At 43.5% G+C, this 27,938-nt stretch overlaps 1 protein-coding gene across 1 annotated transcript in view; it reads left to right on the top strand.

Moving 5' to 3' along the window:
• Nucleotides 1–27,938, top strand: part of SIRT6 (sirtuin 6) — an 86,794-nt gene that overhangs the window by 27,926 nt on the left and 30,930 nt on the right. Inside the window, exons 4-5 of the mRNA XM_075337862.1 lie at nucleotides 11,977–12,036; nucleotides 22,770–22,865. Of these exons, the coding sequence (XP_075193977.1) occupies nucleotides 11,977–12,036; nucleotides 22,770–22,865 (156 nt within the window). The remainder of the gene's footprint in view (nucleotides 1–11,976; nucleotides 12,037–22,769; nucleotides 22,866–27,938) is intronic.

The raw sequence follows: 27,938 nt of genomic DNA, 5'->3' as shown, positions 1-27,938 counted from the left end.
CAGATATATATTTGTGGTGGACTAAAAGTCATCTTGTGTGACATGTTATACAATATGCCCTATTTGCTTTTAAAGGCAGGGAGATGTTCATTGAGGAGGATGTGGACTTTCAGTCATGCCTCTCAGCCATGCCATGCATTAAGTCAATGGGGCATAAGATACAGGAAAAATTTTCTAGCCATAACTGCTCCTGTCGACAGTGCAGTGCAATTAGCAGCAAAACGTCAAGTTCACGGAGCGGACCACAATGTCTACTACGTGAAAGTATAATGCAGACATGGCTTTATTCAATAAGTAAAGGCAGCTAGATATATTCCATTGAGGCTGAGTGCACCAGTTAATTTCAGAAAAGACCGTATAGTCTTAGTGGTTCAACATCGATTATGGTGAAGATAAACATGTGAGAGTTCAGTTCCCAAACAGACTATTGAGTGCATGTTTCTTGGCCACACAAAAGGATAGCTGATGAAGCAAATAATGAGCAAAAAGAGTACAAAAAGCAATAGATGAGGATGATGTTGGAGATGAGGACAATGATTAGGCAGTGGCACAACATGTGAATGTGGACTAGCTGCGAGAAAGACAAGGAGAATAGCTTGCTGGCCAGTTTACTTTCCCCACATGAGCGGGTGATACCGAAGGAGTGACTTGGTTCCTAGTCGATGTGCCAGAATGTACATTGCTTATTTTCCAACAGGAAAGCATGCACACTGCAATAGCTTGGTCCTTTGGCAACATTTGAAAAGAATTACTATACCCCAGATAACCGCGCACAGGAATCTCTGCCACTACCAGATCTTTCAGGCAGTGTTGAGCCTTTTACACCAACATCACTTGCAACATCACCTGCTCCCGAGATTACCACAAAAGAAACATATCTACCCCAGAAGATCTTTTGGCTGCACAATGGCTCTTCTTTTTAATGCCAACTCCACCACCTTTACGCTCTGACTGCTCAGCACCCTGATTTGGTTCCCAGTCATGAGCATCAATATCTAACTAAGGCTGGTTTCACACTACGTTTATTTAACATCCGTCCATAACGTTTTTTTAGCGGAAAAACGGATCCAGTGCAAATGCGTTTTCACTTCAATGCATTTGCAATGGACTCGCGTCCACCTGCGTTCGCATGCGTTTGCGTGCGTTAGACACCGGATCCGTACTTTTGCGTTATTTTAACATGTTTCAAAAACGCTACTTGTAGTGTTTTTTACCTTTGTCAAAATAACGCATCTCACAGGATCCTTCACATTGCGCCGTGAGCTGCAATGCATTTCAATGAGCGCTGGATCCTGCCTAGCAGAATGCGTTGAGTTGCGTTGTAACAGGATCCTGCTTTTGTACTGAGCATGCCCAGAAAGTACTGAGCATGCCCAGAACCAGTCTCGCGTGATCTGTCTCTCTCTCCTCCTCCCTCCCTCACCCTCTCTATCTCTGTCTTTCCCCCTTCCTCTCTTCCCTCTCTCTCCCACCTGAGAGCTGCGGACACTCGTAACCAAGGTAAATATCGGGTAACCACTTCTCTTAGTTACCCGATGTTTACGTTGGTTACGTGTGCAGGCAGCCCTGCTCCTAGCAGCTGCAGACACTCGTAACCAAGATAAATATCGGGTATCCAAGCCCGATGTTTACCTTGGTTACGAGCCTCGCAGCTGTCAGATGCCGGCTCCCAGTCTGGCACGTTTAGTTCCCCTCACTCCCGATCACATGACTCCAATGCCCGCCCCTAAACATCCAGTGACAGGATCCTGCAAAGTAAGACATGCGTTTACATGCGTTTTTTGCTGTAAAAGCAGGATCCGCTTTTGCAGCAAAAAAATGTTCAGGACGCATGTTAAATAAACGTAGTGTGAAAGCAGCCTAAGCTCACAGTTGCCAGTGTGTAAAATGGTCTGTGGTCCTTCTCCCAGTCCCACCCCCTCCTCACCTATTTACCACCAAAGTTTTTTCCCTGTTTGAGTATTATTATCAATGTCTCTACCACCAGGACTCACAAAGCCAACAAAATGGCATTCTCCATCTCCTCTGGCCCCGTATCAGCCAAGTACAAAGAATAATTGTTCATATATTCCAATAAATATACTGAAAGAAGGTATTCTTTGTAGTATTAGCTGTCAGGGGACGAAAAAGCAGAACACAAACGGGTGTCGTTGACAAAATAGCAATTCTGCTATGTACGTCATTAAGAGTTTTGTCAGAAGTGGTGGACTGAGCAGATCACCGACTCAAGCTGATGAGATCACTGTCAGAGGCTACATTATCCTGCTCTGTTTGACGCAAGTAATGCTACATATATTCCCTTTCATCTTCCTCTTTCTCTCCATGGATATGCTTGCCAGCAAACACAGTCACCTTCAAAGGCAAAGGAGGCAAAGTGTGATCTGCATTTGGCATGACTCCTTCCAGGACTATTGCTGCCGGTAGTGCCAGTGGTGCTACTGCTAGTAGATCCTATGTTTTTAGCTGTGGTATGTTGTGTTTTTTTTCTTTTCCTCATGCTACCACATCTGTTGCATTTGCCACTTTTTATTTTAACATATATTTTGGACACAAGTATAAGGGTATGTCCACATGTTAAGTATTTGTTGTAGAGATTTCTGCATCTCTTGGCAGGGAAAACGCTGTGTAAAATAGGTGCGTTTTGATGCAGAATGTTTCTTAATTGTCAGCTTGAGCGAAATTTGCTACTTCCAATAGGTGGCACTAGAGTTTGTCGCCTTCCTCCCTGAAGAGACAATTTGAATATTACCCAGAGGAGCATTGCAGCTATAAGACTCCTCACTGGCAGCCAGATTGGTTTGTCAGTCTCCGCTAGGAGAAAAGTTTCCCCTTAGGCTGCTTTCACACTACGTTTTTTAACATACGTCATGAACGTTTTTTTTTACGCAAAAACTGATCCAGTGCAAATGCGTTTTCATTTCAATGCATTTGCAATGGACTCGCGTTAACATGCGTTCACCTGTGTTTGCGTGCGTTATAGTGAAGATCCAGCGACTTGCAGTTTTTTAACATCTTTCAAAAACGCTACTTGTAGCGTTTTTGAACTTCGTCCAAATACTGCAAATCGCTGGATCCTGACTATACTGCACGCAAACGCATGTGAACGCTGGCGTGCTGATAGACAGGATCCTGCTTGCTCTACTGAGCATGCACACAAGCAGTCTCGCGTGATCAGTTCCTCTCTCTCCTACCTCTCTGTCTCTCCCCCTCCCTCTCCCCCACCTGAGAGCTGCGGAAACTCGTTATCAAGGTAAATATCGGGTAACCACTTATCTTAGTTACTCGATGTTTACGTTGGTTACGTGTGCAGGGAGCCCGGCTCCTAGCAGCTGCAGAAGCTCGTAACCAAAGTAAATATCGGGTATCCAAGCAAGTATACCCGATGTTTACCTTGGTTACGACCCTCGCAGCTGTCAGATGCCGGCTCCCAGTCTGGCACGTTTAGTTCCCCTCACTCCCGATCACATGACTCCAATGCCCGCCCCTAAACATCCAGTGACAGGATCCTGCAAAGTAACACATGCGTTTTTTTGCTGTAAAAGCAGGATCCGCTTTTGCAGCAAAAAAACGTTCAGGACGCATGTTAAAAAGATGTAGTGTGAAAGCAGCCTTAACCATAATTTAAAAAACATTTTTATCACAATTGACATCACAAAAATATGTAATCGACCAAAAATGTTTGGTAGAGTACATGTGACAACCAAAAAGTAATACAGTATAGTGTTATAAAGACGTTCTCCTATAAAATACACTCACAAGCGGGCTTAATAGGAGGACCAAGATGTTTGTGACAAGGGCCTTCAACAGGCCACTATATATTAGGAACTTTTTTCAACATAAACAGATATGTAATAATGCCTACATATAACAAAAAATCAAAATGCATAAGTATATAGTACCTGAAAAGGGTAGAAAGATGGGCTAAGGAAAAATCGCAAACATACAGAAACCAAGAGCTGAAAAAAAGCAATCCGACATCCTTGATGTAAAAGGTGGTGTTTATTCAAAAAGGTGAAAAAGTGGGGGTGGTGTAACAACACAATGGTCCGAGAAAGGGCACTCAATTTCCAGAGAAATATGTGTATATCAGATATCAAAAATAGTGTAGAAAGGATGACGAGTGTATATATAAAATGCATACACAATAAAATATATCAATACAATATAACACAGAGGTGATAATTATACAGCAAGTCCAGCCAAAATAAAGTCAGCCATAAAATCACTAACAAAGTTATTTAGGCAACACATTGTGATGGTAAAAACCGCACAAAAAGCAAAAATTATAACTGGATAAATAAGGGCCACACGTGATGCAACATGTGGGAATAAGAAAGTTTCTATCCCAAGTGCAGAATATCCACAGCTCTCTATCAGATAATATAAACTGTAAAAAATTGCAGGTACACAATAATGAATCTGCACATGTGCAAACTGTGGTACATGAATCTGCAAATGGCACCAATAAGGACCAATGTATTACTCTCTATTAACAACCACAATCAATGGAGTGCACATGTTCAGATTGCAGCAAATAGAAAAATAAGAGGTAGCACAATAAGAACAAATATGTTTCTATAATAAACCGCAATCATAGAAACGTGCAGATAAACTTACCACAGGATTGTAGACTAAAAAACTATGTTGTACGGTACTAGGCTGAAATCGTACTGCCTGCACGTAATAGGGTATGGCGCCCACCCGACGGCCGTTTCGGCGTGAACTTTCGTTACTCTTTTTGTGCGTTTTTTACCATCACAATGTGTTGCCTAAATAACTTTGTTAGTGATTCTATGACTGACTTTATTTTTGCTGTACTTGCCTTATCACCTCAATGTTATATTGTATTGATATATTTTATTGTGTATATGTTTTATATTTTGTCTTGTCATCTTTTCTACGCTATTTTTGATATCTAACATATACACATTTCTCAGGGAATTGAGTGCCCTTTCTCCGACCATTGTGGTGTTACACTACCGCCACTTTTGCACCTTTTCTAATAAATACCACCTTTTGCATCAAGGATGTCTGATTGCTTTTTTTTCTGCTATTTTGGTCCCTAGATGATATAGTAAGCCTTCTGTTCCCCATTATTGCTTCACAGATAGTCGGTAGACACCGGTGACCATGTGCGCTGATGTTCACACAATTTGAAAACTGCTAAGATTTACAGCAGCATTTAGGAGGTTAATCTATAATGATTGTAGAGCACTTTATCTGCTGTAATTACAAGCAGATACCAGTTATAAGTTACAGCTGGCATCTACCAGGTAGTCTTGACTAAGCTCCTCAGCCCACTCTATACAGGGAGATCCGAAATAACCTATATTATTATGTCTTATGACAGAAATGAATTAAAGGAAATCTGACATCTGGCTTCTGCCACCTCATTTAAAAGCAGAATAATGTAAGATTCAGGGTCTCTTTTCAAATGCTGTATCTCTTAGTTTATGGAGTGCAGCAGTTGTAACACAGAGTTCATAGATGTAGCATGAAGCAGAGCTCAGAAAGCTAGTCCCTCTTAGATCACAGCTTTCTGTGTACAAAGTCTATTGACTGTGAGTTGCTTATTAGAGAAATAGGTGTGGTCAGAAAGAGATGTATAAATATACAAAAAGAATGACCCGCACATCCAACAAGTGTGAACAGGTGCTTGCCGAAAACACACAACTACAAAACATATACGGCTGCACACTAAACTGCTAACAATGAATAAGGGAACATGGATGTGCGGGTCATTCTTTCTTTTTGTATATTTATAGTGCATCTCTTTCTGATTGAGCAGTCCGCCCTATAACCAGGCTGTGTTCACTTCCCTTTTATAGCTGGAATCTAGCTGTCCATGAAGGTTTTAACCTAAATAGTGGCATTTCAGTTAGGTTTTTGTCTAGCTGCCTAGACATGGATGTTTTTAATCCAGATAGTGGTATTTCAAGTTAGGTTCCCGGTTTACAGAGATTACCTTGCCTTGGTGACCAGGCTCACAAGCATTTGCCAATACAGTGCCTTGAGAAAGTATTCGGCTCCCTTGAATTTTTCAACCTTTTCCCCACATTTCAGGCTTCAAACATAAAGACAAAAATTTAAATTAATGGTGAAGAATCAACAATAAGTGGGACACAATTGTGAAGTTGAACGAAATTTATTGCTTATTTTAAACTTTTTAAAAAAAATAATAAACTGAAAAGTGGGGCGTGCAATATTATTCGTCCCCTTTAAGTTAAAACTTTGTAGCTCCACCTTTTACTGCGATAACAGCTACAAGTCGCTTGGGGTATGTCTCTATCAGTTTTGCACATGGAGAAACGTAAATTCTTGCCCATTCTTCCTTTGTAAATAGCTGGAGCTGAGTGAGGTTGGATGAAGAGTGTTTGTGAACAGCAGTTTTCAGCTCTTTCCACATATTCTTGATTTAGATTCAGGTCTGGACTGTGACTTGGCCATTCTGACACCTGGATACGTTTGTGAACTATTCCATTGTAGATTTTGCTTTATGTTTGGGATCATTGTTTTGTTTAAAGACAAATCTCTGTCCCAGTCTCAGGTCTTTTGCAGACTCCAACAGGTTTTCTTTAAGAATGGTCCTGTATTTGGCTCCATCCATCTTCCCATCGATTTTAACCATCTTCCCTGTCCCTGCTGAAGAAAAGCAGGCCCAAACAATGATGCTGCCACCACCATGTTTGACAGTGGGGATGGTGTCTTCAGGGTGATGACCTGTGTTGTTTTTATGCCAAACCTCATTTGGCATTGTGCCCAAATAGTTCGATTTTGGTTTCATGTGACCAGAGCACCTTCTTCCACATGTTTGGTGTGTCTCCTAGGTGGCTTATGGCAAACAATAAACAACACTTTTTTGGATATCTTTGAGAAATAGCTTTCTCCTTGCCACTCTTGCATAAAGGCCAGATTTGTGCAGTGTACGACTGATTGTTGTCCTATGGACAGACTCTCCCACCTCAGCTGTAGATCTCTGCAGTTCATCCAGGGTGATCATGGGCCTCTTGGCTGCATCTGTGATCAGTCTTCTCCTTTTTTGAGATGAAAGTTTGGATGGACGGCCGGGTCTTGGTAGATTTGCAGTGGTATGATACTCCTTCCATTTCAATATGATTGCTTGTACAGTGCTCCTTGGGATGATTAAAGTTTTGGAAATCTTTTTGTAACCAAATCCCGCTTTACTTCTCCACAACAGTATCACGGACCTGCCTGTTGTGTTCCTTGGTCTTCATGATGCTATCTGCGATTTAAACAGAACACTGAGAATATCACAGAGCAGATGCATTGATATGGAGACTTGATTACACACAAGTGGCTTATATTTATCATCAGTCATTTAGGACAACATTAGATCCTTCAGAGATCCTCAATGAACCTCTGGAGTGATTTTGCTGCGCGGAAAGTAAAGAGGCCAAATAATATTGTACGCCCCACTTTTCAGTTATTTATTTTTTAAAAAATGTTTAAAATAAGCAATAAATTTCGTTCAACCTCACAATCGTGTCCCCGTTGTTGTTGAATCTTCACCATAACTTTTAAAATTTTTATATTTATGTTTGAAGCCTGAAATGAGGAAAAAGGTTGAAAAATTCAAGAGAGCCAAATACTTTTCCAAGACACTATACATGTGCTAAATATCTTTTTTCAAATACTCCTATAGCAGTAATGCAATACCAGAGTTTCCTTATTCATTGTTAGCATTTTAGAGTGCAGCTGTATATGTTTTGAGCATAAGCACCACAGAGAGAAATATACACATTTGCATGCATTCAATGAGGTTATTTATGATTGAGGAATGTTCTTTCGTGTTCAGTGCACTTGGGCATGCAAATCATCACAATCCACTAATGGCATCTCCTTTTGCAGTTGTTGACGAATGATGTGCAGATGCACTCGATGGGATAAAAGTTTGAAGACACTGCAGGCTGTGCACTTATAGGCCATGCAGCCTGCTGAAAGCATGGATAAGACACTGCAGTCTGTGCACTTATAGGCCATGCAGCCTGCTGAAAGCATGGATAAGACACTGCAGGCTGTGCACTTATAGGCCATGCAGCCTGCTGAAAGCATGGATAAGACACTGCAGGCTGTGCACTTATAGGCCATGCAGCCTGCTGAAAGCATGGATAAGACACTGCAGGCTGTGCACTTATAGGCCATGCAGCCTGCTGAAAGCATGGATAGGACACTGCAGGCTGTGCACTTATAGGCCATGCAGCCTGCTGAAAGCATGGATAAGACACTGCAGGCTGTGCACTTATAGGCCATGCAGCCTGCTGAAAGCATGGATAAGACACTGCAGGCTGTGCACTTATAGGCCATGCAGCCTGCTGAAAGCATGGATAAGACACTGCAGGCTGTGCACTTATAGGCCATGCAGCCTGCTGAAAGCATGGATAAGACACTGCAGGCTGTGCACTTATAGGCCATGCAGCCTGCTGAAAGCATGGATAAGACACTGCAGGCTGTGCACTTATAGGCCATGCAGCCTGCTGAAAGCATGGATAAGACACTGCAGGCTGTGCACTTATAGGCCATGCAGCCTGCTGAAAGTATGGATAAGACACTGCAGGCTGTGCACTTATAGGCCATGCAGCCTGCTGAAAGCATGGATAGGACACTGCAGGCTGTGCACTTATAGGCCATGCAGCCTGCTGAAAGCATGGATAAGACACTGCAGGCTGTGCACTTATAGGCCATGCAGCCTGCTGAAAGCATGGATAAGACACTGCAGGCTGTGCACTTATAGGCCATGCAGCCTGCTGAAAGCATGGATAAGACACTGCAGGCTGTGCACTTATAGGCCATGCAGCCTGCTGAAAGCATGGATAAGACACTGCAGGCTGTGCACTTATAGGCCATGCAGCCTGCTGAAAGCATGGATAAGACACTGCAGGCTGTGCACTTATAGGCCATGCAGCCTGCTGAAAGCATGGATAAGACACTGCAGGCTGTGCACTTATAGGCCATGCAGCCTGCTGAAAGCATGGATAAGACACTGCAGTCTGTGCACTTATAGGCCATGCAGCCTGCTGAAAGCATGGATAAGACACTGCAGGCTGTGCACTTATAGGCCATGCAGCCTGCTGAAAGCATGGATAAGACACTGCAGGCTGTGCACTTATAGGCCATGCAGCCTGCTGAAAGCATGGATAAGACACTGCAGGCTGTGCACTTATAGGCCATGCAGCCTGCTGAAAGCATGGATAAGACACTGCAGGCTGTGCACTTATAGGCCATGCAGCCTGCTGAAAGCATGGATAAGACACTGCAGGCTGTGCACTTATAGGCCATGCAGCCTGCTGAAAGTATGGATAAGACACTGCAGGCTGTGCACTTATAGGCCATGCAGCCTGCTGAAAGCATGGATAGGACACTGCAGGCTGTGCACTTATAGGCCATGCAGCCTGCTGAAAGCATGGATAAGACACTGCAGGCTGTGCACTTATAGGCCATGCAGCCTGCTGAAAGCATGGATAAGACACTGCAGGCTGTGCACTTATAGGCCATGCAGCCTGCTGAAAGCATGGATAAGACACTGCAGGCTGTGCACTTATAGGCCATGCAGCCTGCTGAAAGCATGGATAAGACACTGCAGGCTGTGCACTTATAGGCCATGCAGCCTGCTGAAAGCATGGATAAGACACTGCAGGCTGTGCACTTATAGGCCATGCAGCCTGCTGAAAGCATGGATAAGACACTGCAGGCTGTGCACTTATAGGCCATGCAGCCTGCTGAAAGCATGGATAAGACACTGCAGGCTGTGCACTTATAGGCCATGCAGCCTGCTGAAAGCATGGATAAGACACTGCAGGCTGTGCACTTATAGGCCATGCAGCCTGCTGAAAGCATGGATAAGACACTGCAGGCTGTGCACTTATAGGCCATGCAGCCTGCTGAAAGCATGGATAAGACACTGCAGGCTGTGCACTTATAGGCCATGCAGCCTGCTGAAAGCATGGATAACATTTGGATTGGCATTGTAGTGTTGAAAAATAATGCTCTTGTTACACTTTGTAGAGATGACCGTACCATTGGCTCCACAACCAAATCAAAGAAAGGTCAAGCTGTTAGTGCACCTGGAATGAAGACTAGATGAGTCTGGCTTCTGTACATTATGCCACCCTACATCATAATTATAGGAATACTACTATAGGACTGGTGTGATTTTTTTTTTTCCTCCTTAAGTCCTGTTCATTGCATCACCTACGTGGTCTTGTCAGATTCAAATAATAGTGCATTGTGAGCCATTCTGTATTGCAAGTGCAATTAGATGTCACATACCAAGCCTAATGTATCAAACAGTGTTTACGCAATCATCAGAAGTTCTTTGGGTGACACTGGATAACTTGCCAGACATCCAGCTACAGATAATACATTGACCTCATGCAACCTCTCTCAAAGGCAATGGCGTGCCGTCAATAGAGGCATGCTACTGCTATGGGGCACGGGAGCGGCTGCCCCTGGTGTCAGTTTTGGCACCGAGCCCCCCCGCCCAGGATCGCACTTTCAAATATATCGACGTCGCACAACTTTTTCTCCTTGGTTTAAATGTTCAGGAGTGTGTGTATGTGTCATAATTTTTGCCTGTTTCTATTTACTTTGTACTGTCAAGTGTCCTCAAGTATTGCAAGGAAATTAGAAATATGCAATTTGCATATGTATAACCACTATAGCCACATGACTCCTGACAATAATATTGAAATGTACCTCTGTCTTTCCTATACAGAATGTTAGAAAGTAACTGTAAAAGAGTATTTCTTCAATAGATATGAATACGGTACATAGACATGAAGCTTTTTTGAATTGCAGGACAAGCAATCCAATAAGGAATTAAATTGTGTGAACGTGGCTTTGAGAAATACATTTATTTTATATGAACCATTCAGATCAAATCATTTTATGCTTGTCTACAGCAGCCTTTAACATAGACTTGTCATGGTTAAATCGGTATTCTCTCATTACTAAATTTATCTTCGTTAGGCAGCATAAAAATAATTAAGTTTGCAATACATATGCTTTTGTTTTCCTGAAATAAGAGCTTTTATCCAACATAGTGTACAGCTTGTTGTAAAGGAGATCACCCACCAGAGTCTGGCCCAGTATGCACAGTAGTTACATTCCAAGCTGAGGAGTTAACTCCTAAGATCCCAGTCAGCTTGCTCCCTCCCATTGATTTCTACACAGCTGCTCACCTCCCTCCCCCTTCCTGTCATCTCCTGAGCTACTATTATTAGTCTGGCCAAATAACAAGCTCCCAGCATGGCATTTTCAGAGTAATCTTCCTAATCACTGCTTTCTTGTTCAAAAGCACTGTTATCTCTATATGGAAATTTAAAATTCCAAAACTAGCACTGACACTGTTAAGCACCCGTCACATTTAGCGACTTACCAGCGATCCCGAAAACGATGCGACCTGTTAAGGATCGCTGGTAAGTCGCTGTGAGGTCGCAGGTGAGATGTCACACAGTCAGACCTTACCAACGACTCAGTAACGATACAGGTCACAGTAGCGACCTGTATAACGATCTCTGCTGTCATTGGTACCCTGTCACACAGTGTCAAACACAGCGATGCGTCCTGTCCAGCAGGACATCGCCTTTTGAAGAAAATTGTCCAGGACATTCAGCAACGACCAGCGACCTCACAGCAGGGGCCAAGTCGTTGCTGTATGTCACACATAACGAGATCGCTGTTGCGTCACAAAAACCGTGACTCAGCAGCGATGTCGCTAGCGATGTTGCGTAGTGAGACGTGGCCTTTAATGGTTTACAGTATAATAAGCTCAGCAGAAGGAAACAGACCAGAACTGTCACTCAACCAAAAGTGCCCACTCCCTAATAACCAGGACATGAGATTGCAGAGCTGTGTGCTGCTCAAGACACAATTTGAGAATAATTTAAAATAATTTATAATGCACAGGTTTGTGAATGCTTTTATTTATGGTAGTTTTGTATTTCTTCAAATTTCCAGGGATCACATGGCAGAGCTTCATGGAAACATGTTTGTTGAGGAATGTACAAAATGTGGCAAGTGAGTGTCAGTGTAATTATTTTATGATACAAAGCTGCTGTTCAACTACGCAGTTCCTCCAGCTGTGAGGATGTGATGCTTTTCTGTACTGTACAGTATTGTCTGCAAAGATTAAAGAGTGTCATGTTTTTTATTATAATTGGATTAGCGTATTCCCATTTCAAAGATCTTATCCCAATATGTATTAGGTGTAATGATAATTATATTAGCAAATACCTCCCATTAGAAATGTAGTATAGTTCTCCTGATTAGCTATGTCCAAAGACATAATGATAGAGCGTTTAGATTGTGAGCCCTAATGGGGACAATGATGATAATGTCTGTATTGTGCTGTGGAAGTAATAGCGCTATATAAGTGAGTAAAATAAATAAATCTATTGCAAACCTCATGTGCAGTGCATTACAGCTTAGGTATCCATTGTTATGACCACTCATTTAGTGACGTTTAACCATGGGTACCCAAGATACTGCAATGCCCTGCACATGAGGTAAGCGACATAGCTAATCAGGAGAACTATACTACATTTCTAACTGCAGTATTTGTTAATATTATTATTACTGCACCTACTACATATTGGGATACGATCTTAGAGATTGGATACCATTTTTAAATGTCAGTCTGTTGATAGAAATGTGTTTGTTGTTCTATTATAATGTTGTAGACTTTTATTTTTTTAAATTAGATGGGGGCTGTTAAATTGTAGAAATGTAATTACTTCTGTTCTTATCTATATAGACAAGACAAGGTATGTTTTATGGTGACTGAAATGAATGGGAGTCAGCTGACAAAGGGATCTTGGCTTATTAGACTACAGGAAGAGGTGGGGTACAACCACCTCCCAGAGAATATTGGGAATGTTAAATGCACAAATACGTTTACCATTCTTCCTTATCTAGGCATCCAGCAGTCCAATAGAGAGGTAATTAACTCCTATTTAGAGGTGAGCGGACTCGCAAGTAACCGGGACCAAAGGGTCCCTGTTATCGTTTTTGTGTTTTTGTTTTTTTTTTAAATCCAGGTCCAGTTTGGATTCTAGTCCCCATATAAGTCTATGGAGAAAAGAATCCGGAGATTAAAAATGTCGGTAGAAGCATAGGGAAATAGGAGTGCACACTCTGTACTCACCGAGGATCCATCATGGCAGCACACAGCTTACAGGTCCTCCATTCACTTCCGCTGCCGCGCATTAGGCTCATTGCATATGCACGGTGTTGCCCGCTTTCCCTGCTTTCACCGACTGTCCTGGCAACTGTGATTGGTTGCAGTCAGATGTGCCCCCCAGCCTTTGTGACAGTCTGACTGCAAACAATCACAGGCGCTGTATGCGGGTCAGTATTGTGGTATAAAATAAATAAACTAATTGGCGTAGGGTCCCCCCGTATTATGATACCCAGCACGGATAAAGCCCACAGCTACAGGCTGCAACCTCCATCCCTGCTCTAATTTTGGTTGTGTATCAAAATAAGAGAAACCGCATGCGGCTTTTTTAAATTATTTAAGATACCCAGCCAAGATAAAGCCTGTCATCTGGGGGCTGGTATTCTCAGACTGGGAAGGTCCATGCTTATTGGACCACCACCCCCAGCCTAAAAATAGCAACCCGCAGCCTCCCAAAATAGTCGCATCTATTAGATGCGACAAGCCCTGCGCTTTACCCAACTCTTCCCAATTGCCCTGGTGCAGTGGCAATCGGGGTAATGAGGGAGTTAATGGCAGCCAACAGCAGCCACTGTGTCTTATATTAGTAATGGCAGGTGTCTGTGAGACACCCCCATCACTCATCTGTAAGTGAAAGTAAATAAACACAAACACCGAAAAAATCCTTTATTTTGAATAAAATACAAAAAACACCCTCTTTCATCACTTTATTAACAGCAAAACACCCCTACAAGTCTGACGTAATCCTCATGAGGTGCAACGACAATTCAGCTCTGCTCCATGTAAGTTAAGGCCCCTACACACTGAGACTTTCTAGCGATCCCAACCTGGCCGGGATCGCTACAAAGTCTCTGGTGAGTCGCTGGTGAGCTGTCAAACAGGCAGACCTGGCCAACGACGCAACAGCGATCCGGACCTGCAGAACAACCTAGCTAGTCATTGGTGACGTTGTAAAGCAGCTTTTTGAAAGGGAAGTCGCTAACTAAGTCGCTGTAAAGTCCCCTTTACACACTGAGACTTTCTAGCGATCATGCTGCACAGCGGGAAACAAAGGACCAAAGAATGGTCCTGAGAGATGTGTAGTGATCAGCAACCTCACAGCAGGGGCCAGGTCGCTGATGTGTTTCACACACTGCAATGTCGCTGGGGAGGTCGCTATTACGTCACAAAACCGGTGACGTTACAGCGATGTCGTTTGCAATGTTGCACTTTGTATTTTTTTTTTTTTTTTATTTATTTAAATTTTTAAAAAAGCCGCATGCGGTTCTGCTTATTTGGATACACAGCCAAGATACGCACCTGGCTGCAGCCTGTAGCCATAGGCTTTATCTGTGCAGGGTATCAGAATACGAGGGGGACCCTACGCCATTGTTTATTTTATACTTTGATACTTACCCTCAGACAGCGCCTGTGATTGATTGGAGGCAGATGCTGTAACACAGTAGGAGGCATGTCTGACTTCAAGCAATCACAGACACCAGGATGGCCGTGGGTGGGGAAAACAGGGAAAGCAGTGCAAATGCAATGAGCCTAGTGTGCGGCAGCGGAAGTGAATGTGCTACATAGAAGCTGTGTGCCGCCATGACAGAACGTCGGTAAGTATGAAGTGCTCGCTTCATTATTATTATTATTATCTTTATTTTTCCTTTTTTAATTTCTCGAGTGCCAGATCTGCATCAAACACGGGCCTGGCACTCGGGTATCTTTGAAACAGTCCAGGTCCGGACTTTTACAGTCCGGGTCCGCTCATCACTACTCATATTATAATGACCTCATCTGTCCCAGTCTATGAAACCGACATGACCTACATAAAGCAGGAAATGAAATGTCAGACTATTGTGGTTGCTCTATTAGCCTGTGTGAAAATCTGCATCTCAGCACCAACTTCCTGATTCCATACCGGAAGATATCCTAGTTTTAGTATAGTAGTATTGCTCAAACCAGCTAAAGATCCCCTGATGTTTACCATTCTGTTTCTTTATTACTGGTTGATATTAGGATTCTAGCAAAGGTTTTGGCTAATTGGCTGCTTCCTCTAGTAACAAATGTGATCTGTTCAAACCAAATAAGCTTTATTCCAGCAAATACATTCTTTACCATAGACTCTCAGTCATAGCTGAAAGTGCTGGCACCCTTGAAGTTGTTCCAGAAAATGTAGTATTTCCCCCAAACAATTATAGCACTTTTACATTTTGTTAAACACATTTATATCCTTTGTGTATTGGAACAACACAAAAAAGGAGGAAAAAAAGGCTAGTTGTACATATACCGTATTTTTCAGTTTATAAGATACATCCTTAATTTAGTGGGAAAAAAAGGTAAAAAAAATGGCGTCTGTCTTACAATTCGATGGTGTCTTACCGGGCGCTGGCAGCAGTGGTGGTGGAGCGGGGACACAGGAGGCAGGGGCGGTAGTAGAGTAGGACGATGCTGCGGGCGGTGCGGTGAGTGTTCCAGATACTCTCTGCGGACCCAGTGAGACAGAGAACTTCCAGAAACTATCGGCGGTGCGGGCTTCAAAGAAATGACACCCGGAGTTGGTGCGTGCGCTGATGGAACCCTCAGCTCAAGATCTCATCTGCGCATGTGTCCCCTCCGGCGCCATTTTCCTTAAAGCGGGCTTTACACGGGAGCGATATCGGTAACGATATCGCTATCGTGCGTACCCGCCCCCTCGTTTGTGCGACACGGGCATATCGCTGCCAGTCGAGCACAAAATCGCGCTCCCCCGTCACACGGCTTACCTGCCTTGCGACGTCGCTCTGGTCGGCGAGCCACCTCCTTTCTAAGGAGGCGGGTCGTGCGGTGTCACAGCGACGTCACACGGCAGCCGTCCAATAGAAGCGGAGGGGCGGAGATGAGCGGGACGTAACATCCCGCCCACCTCCTTCCTTCCGCATTACCGATGGAGGCAGGTAAGGTGAGGTTCCTCGCTCCTGCGGTGTCAAACATAGCGATGTGTACTGCTGCAGGAACGGGGAACAACATCGCTAATTAGAAATAAACGATTTTTGGTTTTAGGACGAGCTCTCCACGGCAAATGATTTTTGCCACTTTTGCGATCGAATTAGGTCGCACAAAAGTGTCACACGCTGCAATATCGTTAATGGCGCCGGATGTGCGTCACTAACGGCGTGACCCCGACGATAAAACATTCATGATATTGTAGCATGTAAAGCCCGCTTTAGTCTGCTGCTGGAAGATTAATGGGCTGGAGGTGGCGCGTGCACAGATGAGATTTTGAGCCAACAGCTCCATCTGTGCATGTGCCAACTCCAGGTGCCATTATTTGAAGTCGACCGCCGACAACATTTTCAGGATAGCGCCCCAACACAGTGTTAGCAGCCCCAGCACAGCACCCGCAGCATTGCTCCTGCGACCCCCTCTCCACCATCCCCGGAAAGCAACATTCGGATTATAAGATTCACCCCTCACTTTCCTCCCAAATTTTAGGGAGGAAAAGTGCGTCTTATAATCTGAAAAATACAGTACTGAACAAAAACATAAATGCACCACTTTTGTTCCCAGGTTTTAAAGAGGTGAACTCAAAGATTTATGACTTTTTCTGTGTTCATAAACGACTTTTTCCTTTTAAATGTTATCCACAAATTTTGGCTAAATCTGTATTAGTGAGCATTTCTCAAGTTCTCAGAGAAAAGAACTGTCTGAGGACTTGAGAATCAATATTTTTGAAAAATATCAACAATCTCAAGGTTACAAGTCAATCACCAGAAATATTTATGTCCATGGGGTGCAACATAATCAAGAAGTTTACAACTTATGGCACTGTAGCTAGTTTCCTTAGAGATGGATGGCAGAGAAAATTTGATGAAAGATTGCAACTCCGGATAGTCCATATGGTGGCAAGCAGCCCCAATCAAGTTCCAAAGAAACTCAAGCTGTCCTGCAGGCTCAGGGGCATCAGTCTCAGAATGAACTGTCCTTCTACATTTGAATGAAATGAAACACTATAGCAGGAGACCTAGGAGGACTTTACTGCTGACTCAGAAACATAAAAAGCTCAACTGTAGTTTGTCAAAATATATGTGAGTAAGCCAAAATCCTTCTGGGAAAGAGTCTTGTGGACAGAGAGCTTTTGGTAAAGCACTTCGTTTACTGTTTACCCAGAACGGAATGACGCTTACAAAGAAAAGAACACATTACCTACAGCCAAATATGGTGGACGTTCAAAGATGTTTTGCTGTTGTTCTTCTGGCACGGAGTGCCTTGAGTGTGTGCAAGACATCATGAAATCTGAAGATTACTGAAGGATTTTAGATGGCAATGTAGTGCTCATTGTCAAAAAGCTGGTTTGCTTCTTAGATCATGGGTCTTCTAGGACAGAGGTCCCAAACTCCAGTCCTCAAGGCCCACCAACAGTGCATGTTTTCAGGGTTTCCTTAGTATTGCACAGGTGATAATTTAATCACCTGCACAGGTGATCATTCCAACACCCATGCAATGCTAAGGAAATCCTAAAAACATGCACTGTTGGTGGGCCTTGAGGACTGGAGTTGCGGAACTCTGTTCTAGGAGGATAATGACCCCCAACATACATCAAGAAGCATCTAGAAATGGATGAAAACAAAGTGCTGGAGAGTTCTGAAGTAGCTAGTGTGATGATTAATTATTGTTTGGCCACTTATGGGAGATGAACTGTTCTTAATTAGACCAGACCTATTGTTTGTTAAATCAAGAAAAGTTAATCGCTGTCTCTTCCCAGACTGATCATAGCCTTATTGTCTATAACTCTAACTGCATAGTTCAGAGGAAAATTATGCAGTCGGATTGAACTTAAAACCAATGAGAGAGCAGCCATTTCTAACCAATCCTGTAAGACACTATACCCTAAATTGAGAACGGAGCTATAAAACGGCCACATTCCTGTCACCAGACAGAAGGATTCTACATCATCTTAACCGAGGAACTTGTGTTCTGACTGGCGAAACACAGAACTGCGTCACTTTGGATATTCTACTGGATTTCAGCTTAGGATCCACTGTTCCAGCTGAAGGTTCAAAGAACTGCTTCCTACGCTTGCCACTCTCTCTTCTCAGCCTGTGCCCGCCAAAAGTGGGGTGCTGCTGGGCTGGGATAGTTGGCCCTGGAAGCCCCAAAGTCATGCAGACTCTAATTCCTGGCGGACCAGCAGATGGGTGAGACTATGTTGCCTGTCCCATCTGGTGATCTTGCTGGGAATGTAAAAAATGTTTTTTCCTGTTGGTGAACCAATAAACAATCAGAAAGACTGCTGAAACACCATTGTAAATGTGAACAGGGTGCTAGCTAAAAAATACACAATTTATATAAAGGGAAAGCTGCACACCAAATTCAGAAAAATATGAATAAGCATAACTGCTCTATGATGCATAAAGAAATGAAAAATACAATTAGCCATATGAAAAATGGAAAAATTGAAATATGACATTGCATGACTACGAAGGATTATTTGAAAAAATAGAGATATTTAGCTAATGTATTGATCAATTCATTACTGCCCGATAACCACTTCAGGTTTTAACCGCATATAATCGGGCAGTAATGAATTGATCAATACATTAGCTAAATATCTCTTTTTTTCAAATAATCCTTAGTAGTCATGCAATGTCACATTTCAATTTTTCCATTTTTCATATGGCTAATTGTATTTTTCATTTCTTTATGTATCAGAGCAGTTATGCTTATTCATATTTTTCTGAATTTGGTGAACCAATAAAGTCTTACCAATGTGTGGTTCACTCACTCTCTGTTGTCTGAGCAGTGTTTTGCTCACAGGGAAGGAGTGTGAGCATTCAGTGGGATGAGCCCCGGTCTGTGCAACCTTTCACAAAATAGCTAGGCCAGCGGACGAGCGCACCCAACATGTTTCTACAGCCAATGTGGCGCCCCTGACCTGGTCAGGCACCACTGAGTACTGCACCCATGCTGGGGACAGTACAAACAGGTAATCCAGAAGGCTGACCGAGGTGTGACTACACAGGCGCATAGTGATCAGGTCTCACACATGTACCTTTGGGAGGACCCCTGGGGATCCCAGGAGGGGGCGAAGCCGGTGCGAAGCCTCCATCTCCACTCAAGGGGTGTGGTAGAGAGCCTGGTTGCTAGGTGACGTAGGCAAGAACAGGAGAGGAGGGAACAGTGAGCCGGTTTAGTGTGCAGCTCAGGGAAAGCAGACGTGAGGAGCAGACCCTGGAGCTGTGACAGTCTAACAGCGTCCGCGCAGTGACTACCGACGGGGGAGAACGGTCACCTAGTAGTGCTACCCGAAATCCACACACAGCTAAAGAGAGAGCAACGGAGTGGGAAGTAAGGAGACTGCCAGGGAGTTACCAGGCCCAAACGGGTAGCAGGTCCCAGTGCAGGGATAGATTCACCTTTCCTTTGCCAAACCTGCTTGAGGGGGCACTTCACACCCCCAAGACCACACTACAGAGTCCGCAGCCACGTAGCCACAGTTAGGGCCCATAGTTCACAGGAGGCAAGCTGCCGGAGTGTCCTGGTCCAGGCTACAAGCAAACGGGCCAAAACGAAGGGGAGAGAGGCACCAGCAACTTCCCTGGGTGACCCCCATAGGGACTAAAAGTCGGGGTTACCACAAACCACAGAAGGGCTAAGGAAGGCGAGTCGGTAGCCACCCTCATCAGTCAGCCTGAAGGACACCTGGTTCCAGCCTGGTTCATCCCAGCTACGCCCGGGTTACTCACCCTGCCACCTTCTGTGAGTAAAACCCCTGAAAGACATTCTGCTTGTGTGGAGTTATTCTGCGCCTTGTGGTTCTACACACCTACACAGGGCCCTGGGGCTTGCCTCACTCTCAGGAGGCTATTACAACTGGCTGCACCCACCATCAGCCCCAGGCATCCCTTAACCTGCAGTGGCGGTCCCCACTGACCGCAATTCTGAGAGTGGCGTCACGACAATCCTAAAAGAAGATCTCCTACCTGTGACAAGATCCAGCTGAGTGGAGTCCCTGAAGGTAATGCACCGACACTGCACTTGTGGGGCTTCACACCAGCAATGAGTCCGGATCTAAATCCCATTGAACACCTGTGGATAGATCTTAAAATTGCTGTTTGGCGAAGGCGCCTTCAAATATGAGAGACCTGGAACAGTTTGCAAAAGAAGAGTGGTCCAAAACTTCAGTTTAGAGGTGTAAGAAGCTTGTTGGTTATAGGAAGCAAGTTATTGCTGTTATTTATTCCAAAGGGTGTGCAAACAAAGATTAAGTTGAGGGTGCCAACAATTGTGGCTGACCCATTTTTGGAGGTTTGTGTGAAATTATGTCCAATTTGCCTGCTTTGGTTTTTTTTGTGGTTTTGTTTTGTTCTAATACACACAAAGGAAATAAACATGCAGAACAAAACGTGTAATTGTAGTAAGTTTTAGAGAATAATACTTCATTTACTGGAACAATTTCAGAGGTGCCAACACTTTTGGCTATGACTGTATCTTCTCCAAGTCTAAATCGACAATTTATTGCTTGAGTGGTCCACTCATTGGAACCTACCAAAGTCTTGGCAATGTCAGATAGGAGTTCTTATCATTTTTGAAACAATTGGATTAGGCCCCACAATTATGTTCTTTCTTGCATGTGACGCCCAAAGCAAGAATTAGTATGCACTCGGAAGTCACCAAGAATGAGCTTTTATAGGAAGACTCACTTTCTGATATTCAGTCAGTCTAAAATTGCCGGTGGACAAGACTGAAGCAATATTCCACTTATATGCTAGCCAACATTGAAATATCTAGGCATTCATATTTTCACCAGCATAACGTAATATGAGAAATTTCTGTTGTTATCTCATAGACAACTACCCTTATTGGTTGTGGAAGTTCACTATAAAGTTTAGCAGGTCAATAGTAAAGGATATGCACACTAGCGCGCTGTTCACATCAGCGGTTATCCGTTGCAGATGTGATTCGGTTCGGATAATTTCCAATAGAGTCGCGGCGGGATGCAGTCACATGCACTTGTGCGTGCGTCATAAGTGGCCGCATCTTGCCGCGATTCCATTGGAGGTGAATTGAGCTGGAGTGTATCTTCAACAGATCTGGCCCTGCAGCAAAGTACCACTGATGTGAGCGCCGCTTTATGAAAATCTAAACACTAAAACTTTAAAGGGAAGCAATCATCAGGATTTTCGTGCGTAACCTAAAGCCAGTGCTGTACTGGCACTATCAGGCTGATTCTCTACATACCTTTAGTGGTCAGCTCTGATGTGTAGGTTTTGAAATCCAAGAAAGTAAAGTTTTATAAAATTGGCAGCTGCTTGAGTGACAGCAGCTGAGGAGCAGATAATATCTGAGGGAATACATAGTTATCCCCTCCTCCTGTTAGAATTAGCATACGTATGATAAAATCAATGTAACTTTTCTCTTCCAGGACCTGTGTGAGGTAATACCCATGTGACAAGAAGGGACGGGGCCTCAGCCAACAGCGCTGATATCAGGAAGCAACATTCTCCTATTGGCTGAGGCCCTCGCCCCTTCTGGTCACATGGATATATGACCTCACCACAGGTCCTGGAAAGAAAAGTTACATTGATTTGTCTAATACTTATACTAATTCTAACAGGGTGAGGGGCTAACATGCATACTTCCCCCAGATATTATCTGATCCTTAGCTGCTGTCAGTCAAGAAGCTGATAAATTTATAAACTTTACTTTCTTGGATTTCAAAACCTAAACATCCGAGCTGACCACTACAGGTATGTAGAGAAGCAGCCTGATAGTGCCAGTATAGCACTGGCTTTAGCTTATATTCGAAAATCCTGGTGATTGGTTCCCTTTAAAGGATGAGGATAGATTAGCAATCGACAGCTTTTTATTCTTGGGCTTTCCAGATGCAGAATCTAAAAAAATTGCTGATTGCATGTAGGACTGATATTTTTAGGAATTTCTCAATCTCAATTTTTCTTTTATCTTAAAAAAACATTAAATTTGTTGTTTACACAATATAAGCCATCAATACAGTGGGATAATAAAAACATTGTATTGGAGTTAAAGAGACAAATGTTAGCATTACCATATGGCCTGCAGAAATAAAGGAAAGAAAGTAAACCAATCTTACAACGGAATGCTTTTAATACAGAGATTAATATGCTTGGAGTGGGCATATTGCAGTTCATGCTGTATTGTACCAGTAGTATAGGTAAAGCAGATTCTACAAAAGGACTAGTATTGTTTTCCAAAACCCTGTACGTGCCCAAAAATTGTGGAAAATTCTGCCTCTTATATTAGATGAATAAGAAGATGATATACGCTCCAAGGAGACTGGACACGAGTTAGACATTTTACAATAAGTCCAATAACGTTTCCTTAGTGGGCTGCAACTTTTGTCCCACATGTCAGCGTATATTACTACACAAAAATGTTGTGACAGACTTTTCATCTGTGCAACTGATGTAAAATCCATGTAACAAATCTTCGGTACATGTTGCGGTATAGCTCCACGCTAGATAGAAGCTGGACAGAACTCTACTTCTGGAAGTCGTAGTTAATGAAGTCATTATGTATTGTTGTACACTTGTTTTTACCATTTTTTCTTTTGCTATACGTTTTCTTTTTTTTACAGACAATATATTCGAGATTATGTTGTTGGAACCATGGGTTTGAAAGCTACTGGTAGACTGTGTGATGTTCCCAAAGTAAGAGGCCTAAGAGCTTGCAGGTAAAATGTTAATTTGAAGCTGCAGAAATGATTCAGTTTAAATGGACAATGTGCTGAATAGGCAATCTGCAAATTACTTTATTGTAAAAGGTCTCCAAACTACCGGCCACTGGATGGCTCACTTCTGTCTACTTTACTGTCCACCACTTGTAGTCTGGTGTGATTCATACTGAGAATGATCATAGGAAAGCGGGAGCAGAGAAGCAAACTGCGTGCCAGAATAACAAAGAGGCAAGCTTTCACTTCAGGACAGGCATTCTATTGCACAACGGCAGCCATACTACAGGCTGGAAAGTAAGAAAAGTCAGGCAGACCATGAGAATTGAGATAGCTCCTGGGCATTCGATGCAGTGTTTTTTTTAAAGAGCACCTATAGTGTTGTTGGAAAGATTCAGTATAACTTGTATTGTAGTCATTGAAACCCCTGGTGTGTGTGTATATGTGTGTATGTATATATAATGTATATATTATATATATATATATATATATATATATATATAATATATTTTATATTATAGTATAGTATAGTCAAATAGACTAAAAGGGGCTTTACACACTACGACATCGCTAATGCATTGTCGTTGGGGTCACGGAATTGGTGACGCACATCCGGCCGCATTAGCGATGCCGTTGCGTGTGACACCCATGAGCGATTTTGCATCGTCGCAAAAACGTGCAAAAACGCTCATCGGTGACATGAGGGTCCATTCTCAAATATCGGTACTGCAGCAGTAACGAAGTTGTTCCTCGTTCCTGCGGCAGCACACATCGCTCCGTGTGACGCCGCAGGAACGAGAAAGCTCACCTTACCTGCCTTCCGGCCGCTTTGCAGAAGGAAGGTGGTGGGCGGGATGTTACGTCCCGCTAATCTCCGCCCCTCCGCTGCTATTGGGCGGCGGTTCAGTGACGCTGCTGTGACGTCGCTGTGACACTGAACGAACCGCCCCCTTAGAAAGGAGGCGGTTCGCCGGTCACAGGGACGTCGCTAGGCAGGTAAGTATGTGTGACGGCTCTGGGCGATGTTGTGCGCCACGGGCAGCGATTTTGCCCGTGTCGCACAACAGATGGGGGCGGGTACCCACACTAGCGATATCGGTATCGATATCGCAGTGTGTAAAGCGGCCTTAAGAGTATTGGAGCTCAGTTTAAGTAAGACCGTGAAGAAGGCACATAGTGCTGAAACATGTAGTCCGTTGCTGGAGTGCTATTATTTGATTGGAGTTCCTCATACTTTTATATAGTTTCATAGTTTCATAGTTTTTAAGGTTGAAGGGAGACTCTAAGTCCATCTAGTTCAACCCGTAGCCTAACATGTTGATCCAGAGGAAGGCAAAAAAACCCCAATGTGTCAAATAAGCTCCAATGGGGAAAAAAATTCCTTCCTGACTCCACATACGGCAATCAGACTAGTTCCCTGGATCAACACCCTGTCATAAAATCCAATATACATAACTGGTAATATTATATTTTTCAATTAATGCGATCAGGCTCTGCTTAAATTTTACTTGTGAATCCCTCAATACAACATCATACGGCAGAGAGCTCCATAGTCTCACTGCTCGTACAGTAAAGAATCCTCATCTGTGATTATGATTAAACATTCTTTCCTCAAGACGTAGCGGATGCCCCCGTGTTCCAGTCGCAGGCCTAGGTGTAAAGAGATCTTTGGAAAGGTCTCTGTACTGTCCCCTCATATATTTATACATTGTGATTAGATCCCCCTAAGCCTTTGTTTTTCCTAACTAACTAACCCCAAGTTTAATAACCTGTCTTGGTATTGCAGCCCACCCATTCCTCTAATAATCTTGGTCGCTCTTCTATCTACCTGTAAGATTATGCTATTTATAACCTTCTATACTTTTGCTAACAAGAAATGCATCCATTCCTCTCTTAAATTCATTCAGTGAGTTGGCCATCACCACTTCCTCAGGAAGAGAGTTCCAGAGCCTCACTGCTCTTACCGTGAAGAACCCTCTTCTATGCTGATGTAGGAATTTTCTTTCCTCCAATCGAAAAGAATGCCCCCTTGTTCTTGTCATAGTCCTTGGTACAAACAGATCATGGGAGAGATCTCTATATGGCCCTCTGATATATTTGTACATATTTATTAGGTCTCCCCTAAGTCTTCTCTTTTCTAGAGTAAATAGACCTAATTTTGATAACCTTTCCGTGTATTGTAATGCACCCATTCCATTTATTATTTTAGTAGCCCGCCTCTGAACCCTTTCAAGTTCAGTAATGTCTTTCTTCAGCACCGGCGCCCAAAATTGCACACAATACTCAATATATGGCATAATGGATCAATAAAGAAGAAGTTTTTTATAATTCTGGTGAAATTTCATCCTTTTGCTGGATCCCAATTCTCCTACATATATATATATATATATATATATATATATTAGTGTGTGTGTGTGTGTGTGTGTGTGTGTGTATATATAGGGGTCTGGTGAACAGGCCTACTATGGAATTGATGGTCACCTCTGTGTGCAGTCATATAAAGAAGACTTGTTAATAACTGATCCGCCCTCTGGACTCATATGTATACAAACACCAGGAATTTCAAAGAATGAAAAGCTAGTGTTACTGGAAATTTTTCCACATAAATGTTATTTGATCAGCTCCTCCTTTTCTATGTCATCCGCTTTATACCATTTCAGTGCCTGAGAAAATGTCTAGTTCATATTGAAATCCGGAGGCTTTGATGTTTGGTCCACCATTACGCATCCTCATTTACATAATGAGGCCATTCCACTACTACTTACTAACAGTGTTTGCTTCCTAGAGAAAGTATTATCTGAATGCTGCTGGCGTGTGCACTGCTGTGTGCTCACTCAGTGTGACGCACATTCTCCTCGTCTCTTTCTTCTGACACGGATTGCTGCACTAACTAGTGTAGTAGTGTAGCGAGCGACATCAGAAGAAAGGAGATAGGAAGAACGGGCCTGGTCACAGTGTATATGCACATCCGCATACATGCCAACGGCAACTCAGACAGTGCTCACTATGGAAAGTGGGGGAAATGGCCCCATTATGCAAATAAGGAAGCATAAGCCTATGTTCACACAGGACGTTTTTGCAGTGTTTTTTTTCCTGACCAAAACCTGACCTTGTGGCAGGATGTCTCCTGGGAGTCATCTGCAGTTTTGGTGCGGTTTTTGTGCCGTTTTTACAGCGTTTTTTTCTGTAATATCAAGACCTGCAAGGGTTCAAGAGTACCCAAGTGCTGTTCCGGGACGGTATTGACCTGGATCCGGCACTCTGGTAGTAAAATAAAAAAAAGTAAAGCAAGCGCGCTATACTTACCAGTCTCCTGTAGATGCTAGAGTGTATGGGCTCCTTCCAGGTATGATGTCTTCAACAAGCCCCTTTCACATGGGGGCAGGGGGGCGAAGCATGATTGTAGTGGAAGGGAGAAAACGTGGCCAAGCTCACTAACCCAGCTGGTCACGCCCACTAACCTGGAAAGAGCCCATACATTTTAGGATCATCTGTACCTGCTCCCGCGGCCCCTCCTACTTCCAATGCCGCTCATTAGCCTCATGCATATTCAGTGCTTCCCCCCCCATCCCCCCCCACTGGAGTCTGCGGAGCTATTGTACAGTAAAAAATAAATAAAGGACGTAGGGTCCCTCCATATTTTGCTACCCAGCATAGATAAAGCCCACGGCTACATGCTGCAGCCCTCAGCTGTGCTTATTTTGGCTGGGTATCAAAATAAGAGGGACACCATGCTGTTTTTTAATTATTTAAATAGATAATTTAAAAAAAAAAAAAATAGCCTGCGGTCCCCCTCAATATTGATACCCAGCCAAGATAAAGCCTACAGCTGGGGGCTGGAAGTCTCAGGCTGGAGCGACCCAGCCTAAAAATATCAGCCTGTAGCCGCCCAGGATTGTCGCATCAATTAGATGTGACAATCCAAGCCCTTTACCTGGGTCTTCCCAAATTGCACTGGTGCGTTGGCAATCGGGGTAATAAAGGGTTAATCGCAGCTCATAGCAGTGACTAAGCCCTAGATTGGTAATGGCAGGCATATATGAGACACACCCCCCATTACCAATCTGTAACAAGTGAAAAGAAATAAACACAAATACTGAAAAAATCCTTTATTTGAGATAAAATTACAAATATTTCACCACTTTATTAACCCCATAATCACCCCTGCAGGTCCAATGTAGTCCACACGAGGTCCCACAGCGATTCAGCTCTGCTACATCTGAAGATTGCAGCGAGCAGCCATAGAACCGGACTGCCTGCTGTGAGCTCCAGAGAATGAATGAGCCGCACGATCAGCGGTCACTTCACTCAGGTGATTCCCGGTCACAGCTGGCGATACCTGTGACCAGGAATAGTCTGAGTGAGGTCCCCGCTGAATATGAAGCTCACTCATTCTCTGTATAGACCCGCAGACCGGGCCTGTGATTGGTTGCAGTCAGATGCTGGGGGCGTGTCTGACTGCAACCAATCACAAATGAAAGCAGTGAATATGGAATGAGCGGGGAAGGGGAGCAGCCTCGGGAGGTACAGCCGCGGGATTCGGTAAATATACCGCGCCTGCTCCAATCCCCCTATCCCCAGCACCATTTAAGTGCTGGGCAGATACCCTGGATCAATTCCGGGTATCTAGTGACAAGTGGACTCGCAGGGTATCTGCGAGTGCACCTGTCACTAGGGTCAAAACCATAGCAAAAGTGCTGAACAGAATTGACATGCTCATTCTTTTCAGAACGCAGCAAAACCGGAGGTATTTCACATAAATCTTGACGTGTTTGTGTGTGTGTGCATGATTTCAGAAATCTCATAGACTTTGCTGTAAAAAGCAGCATTTTATTAGCAGAGATTTACATAAAACCAAGGCAAATCCGTAGCTAAAAAGCTGCAAAAACGCCCAGTGTGAACATAGCCTAACAGTGTACCAAACAATTGACCTTGCCAAAGGTGTGCTGAAGCCTCCTCCTTTACATATAAATTACGTTACTTTCTCAGCCACTGTACCATATCATATACAGTGCTAGTATAATTGTTATAGAGACTTATAGCCCATTTAAAATGCCTTTTGGTGGTGACTAATCC

This window comes from Anomaloglossus baeobatrachus, chromosome 1 (genome assembly GCF_048569485.1).
Source record: "Anomaloglossus baeobatrachus isolate aAnoBae1 chromosome 1, aAnoBae1.hap1, whole genome shotgun sequence".
Lineage (NCBI taxonomy): Eukaryota > Metazoa > Chordata > Amphibia > Anura > Aromobatidae > Anomaloglossus > Anomaloglossus baeobatrachus.
Note: the sequence above shows the minus strand (reverse complement) of the source record. Positions and strands in the feature narration are given on the sequence as shown.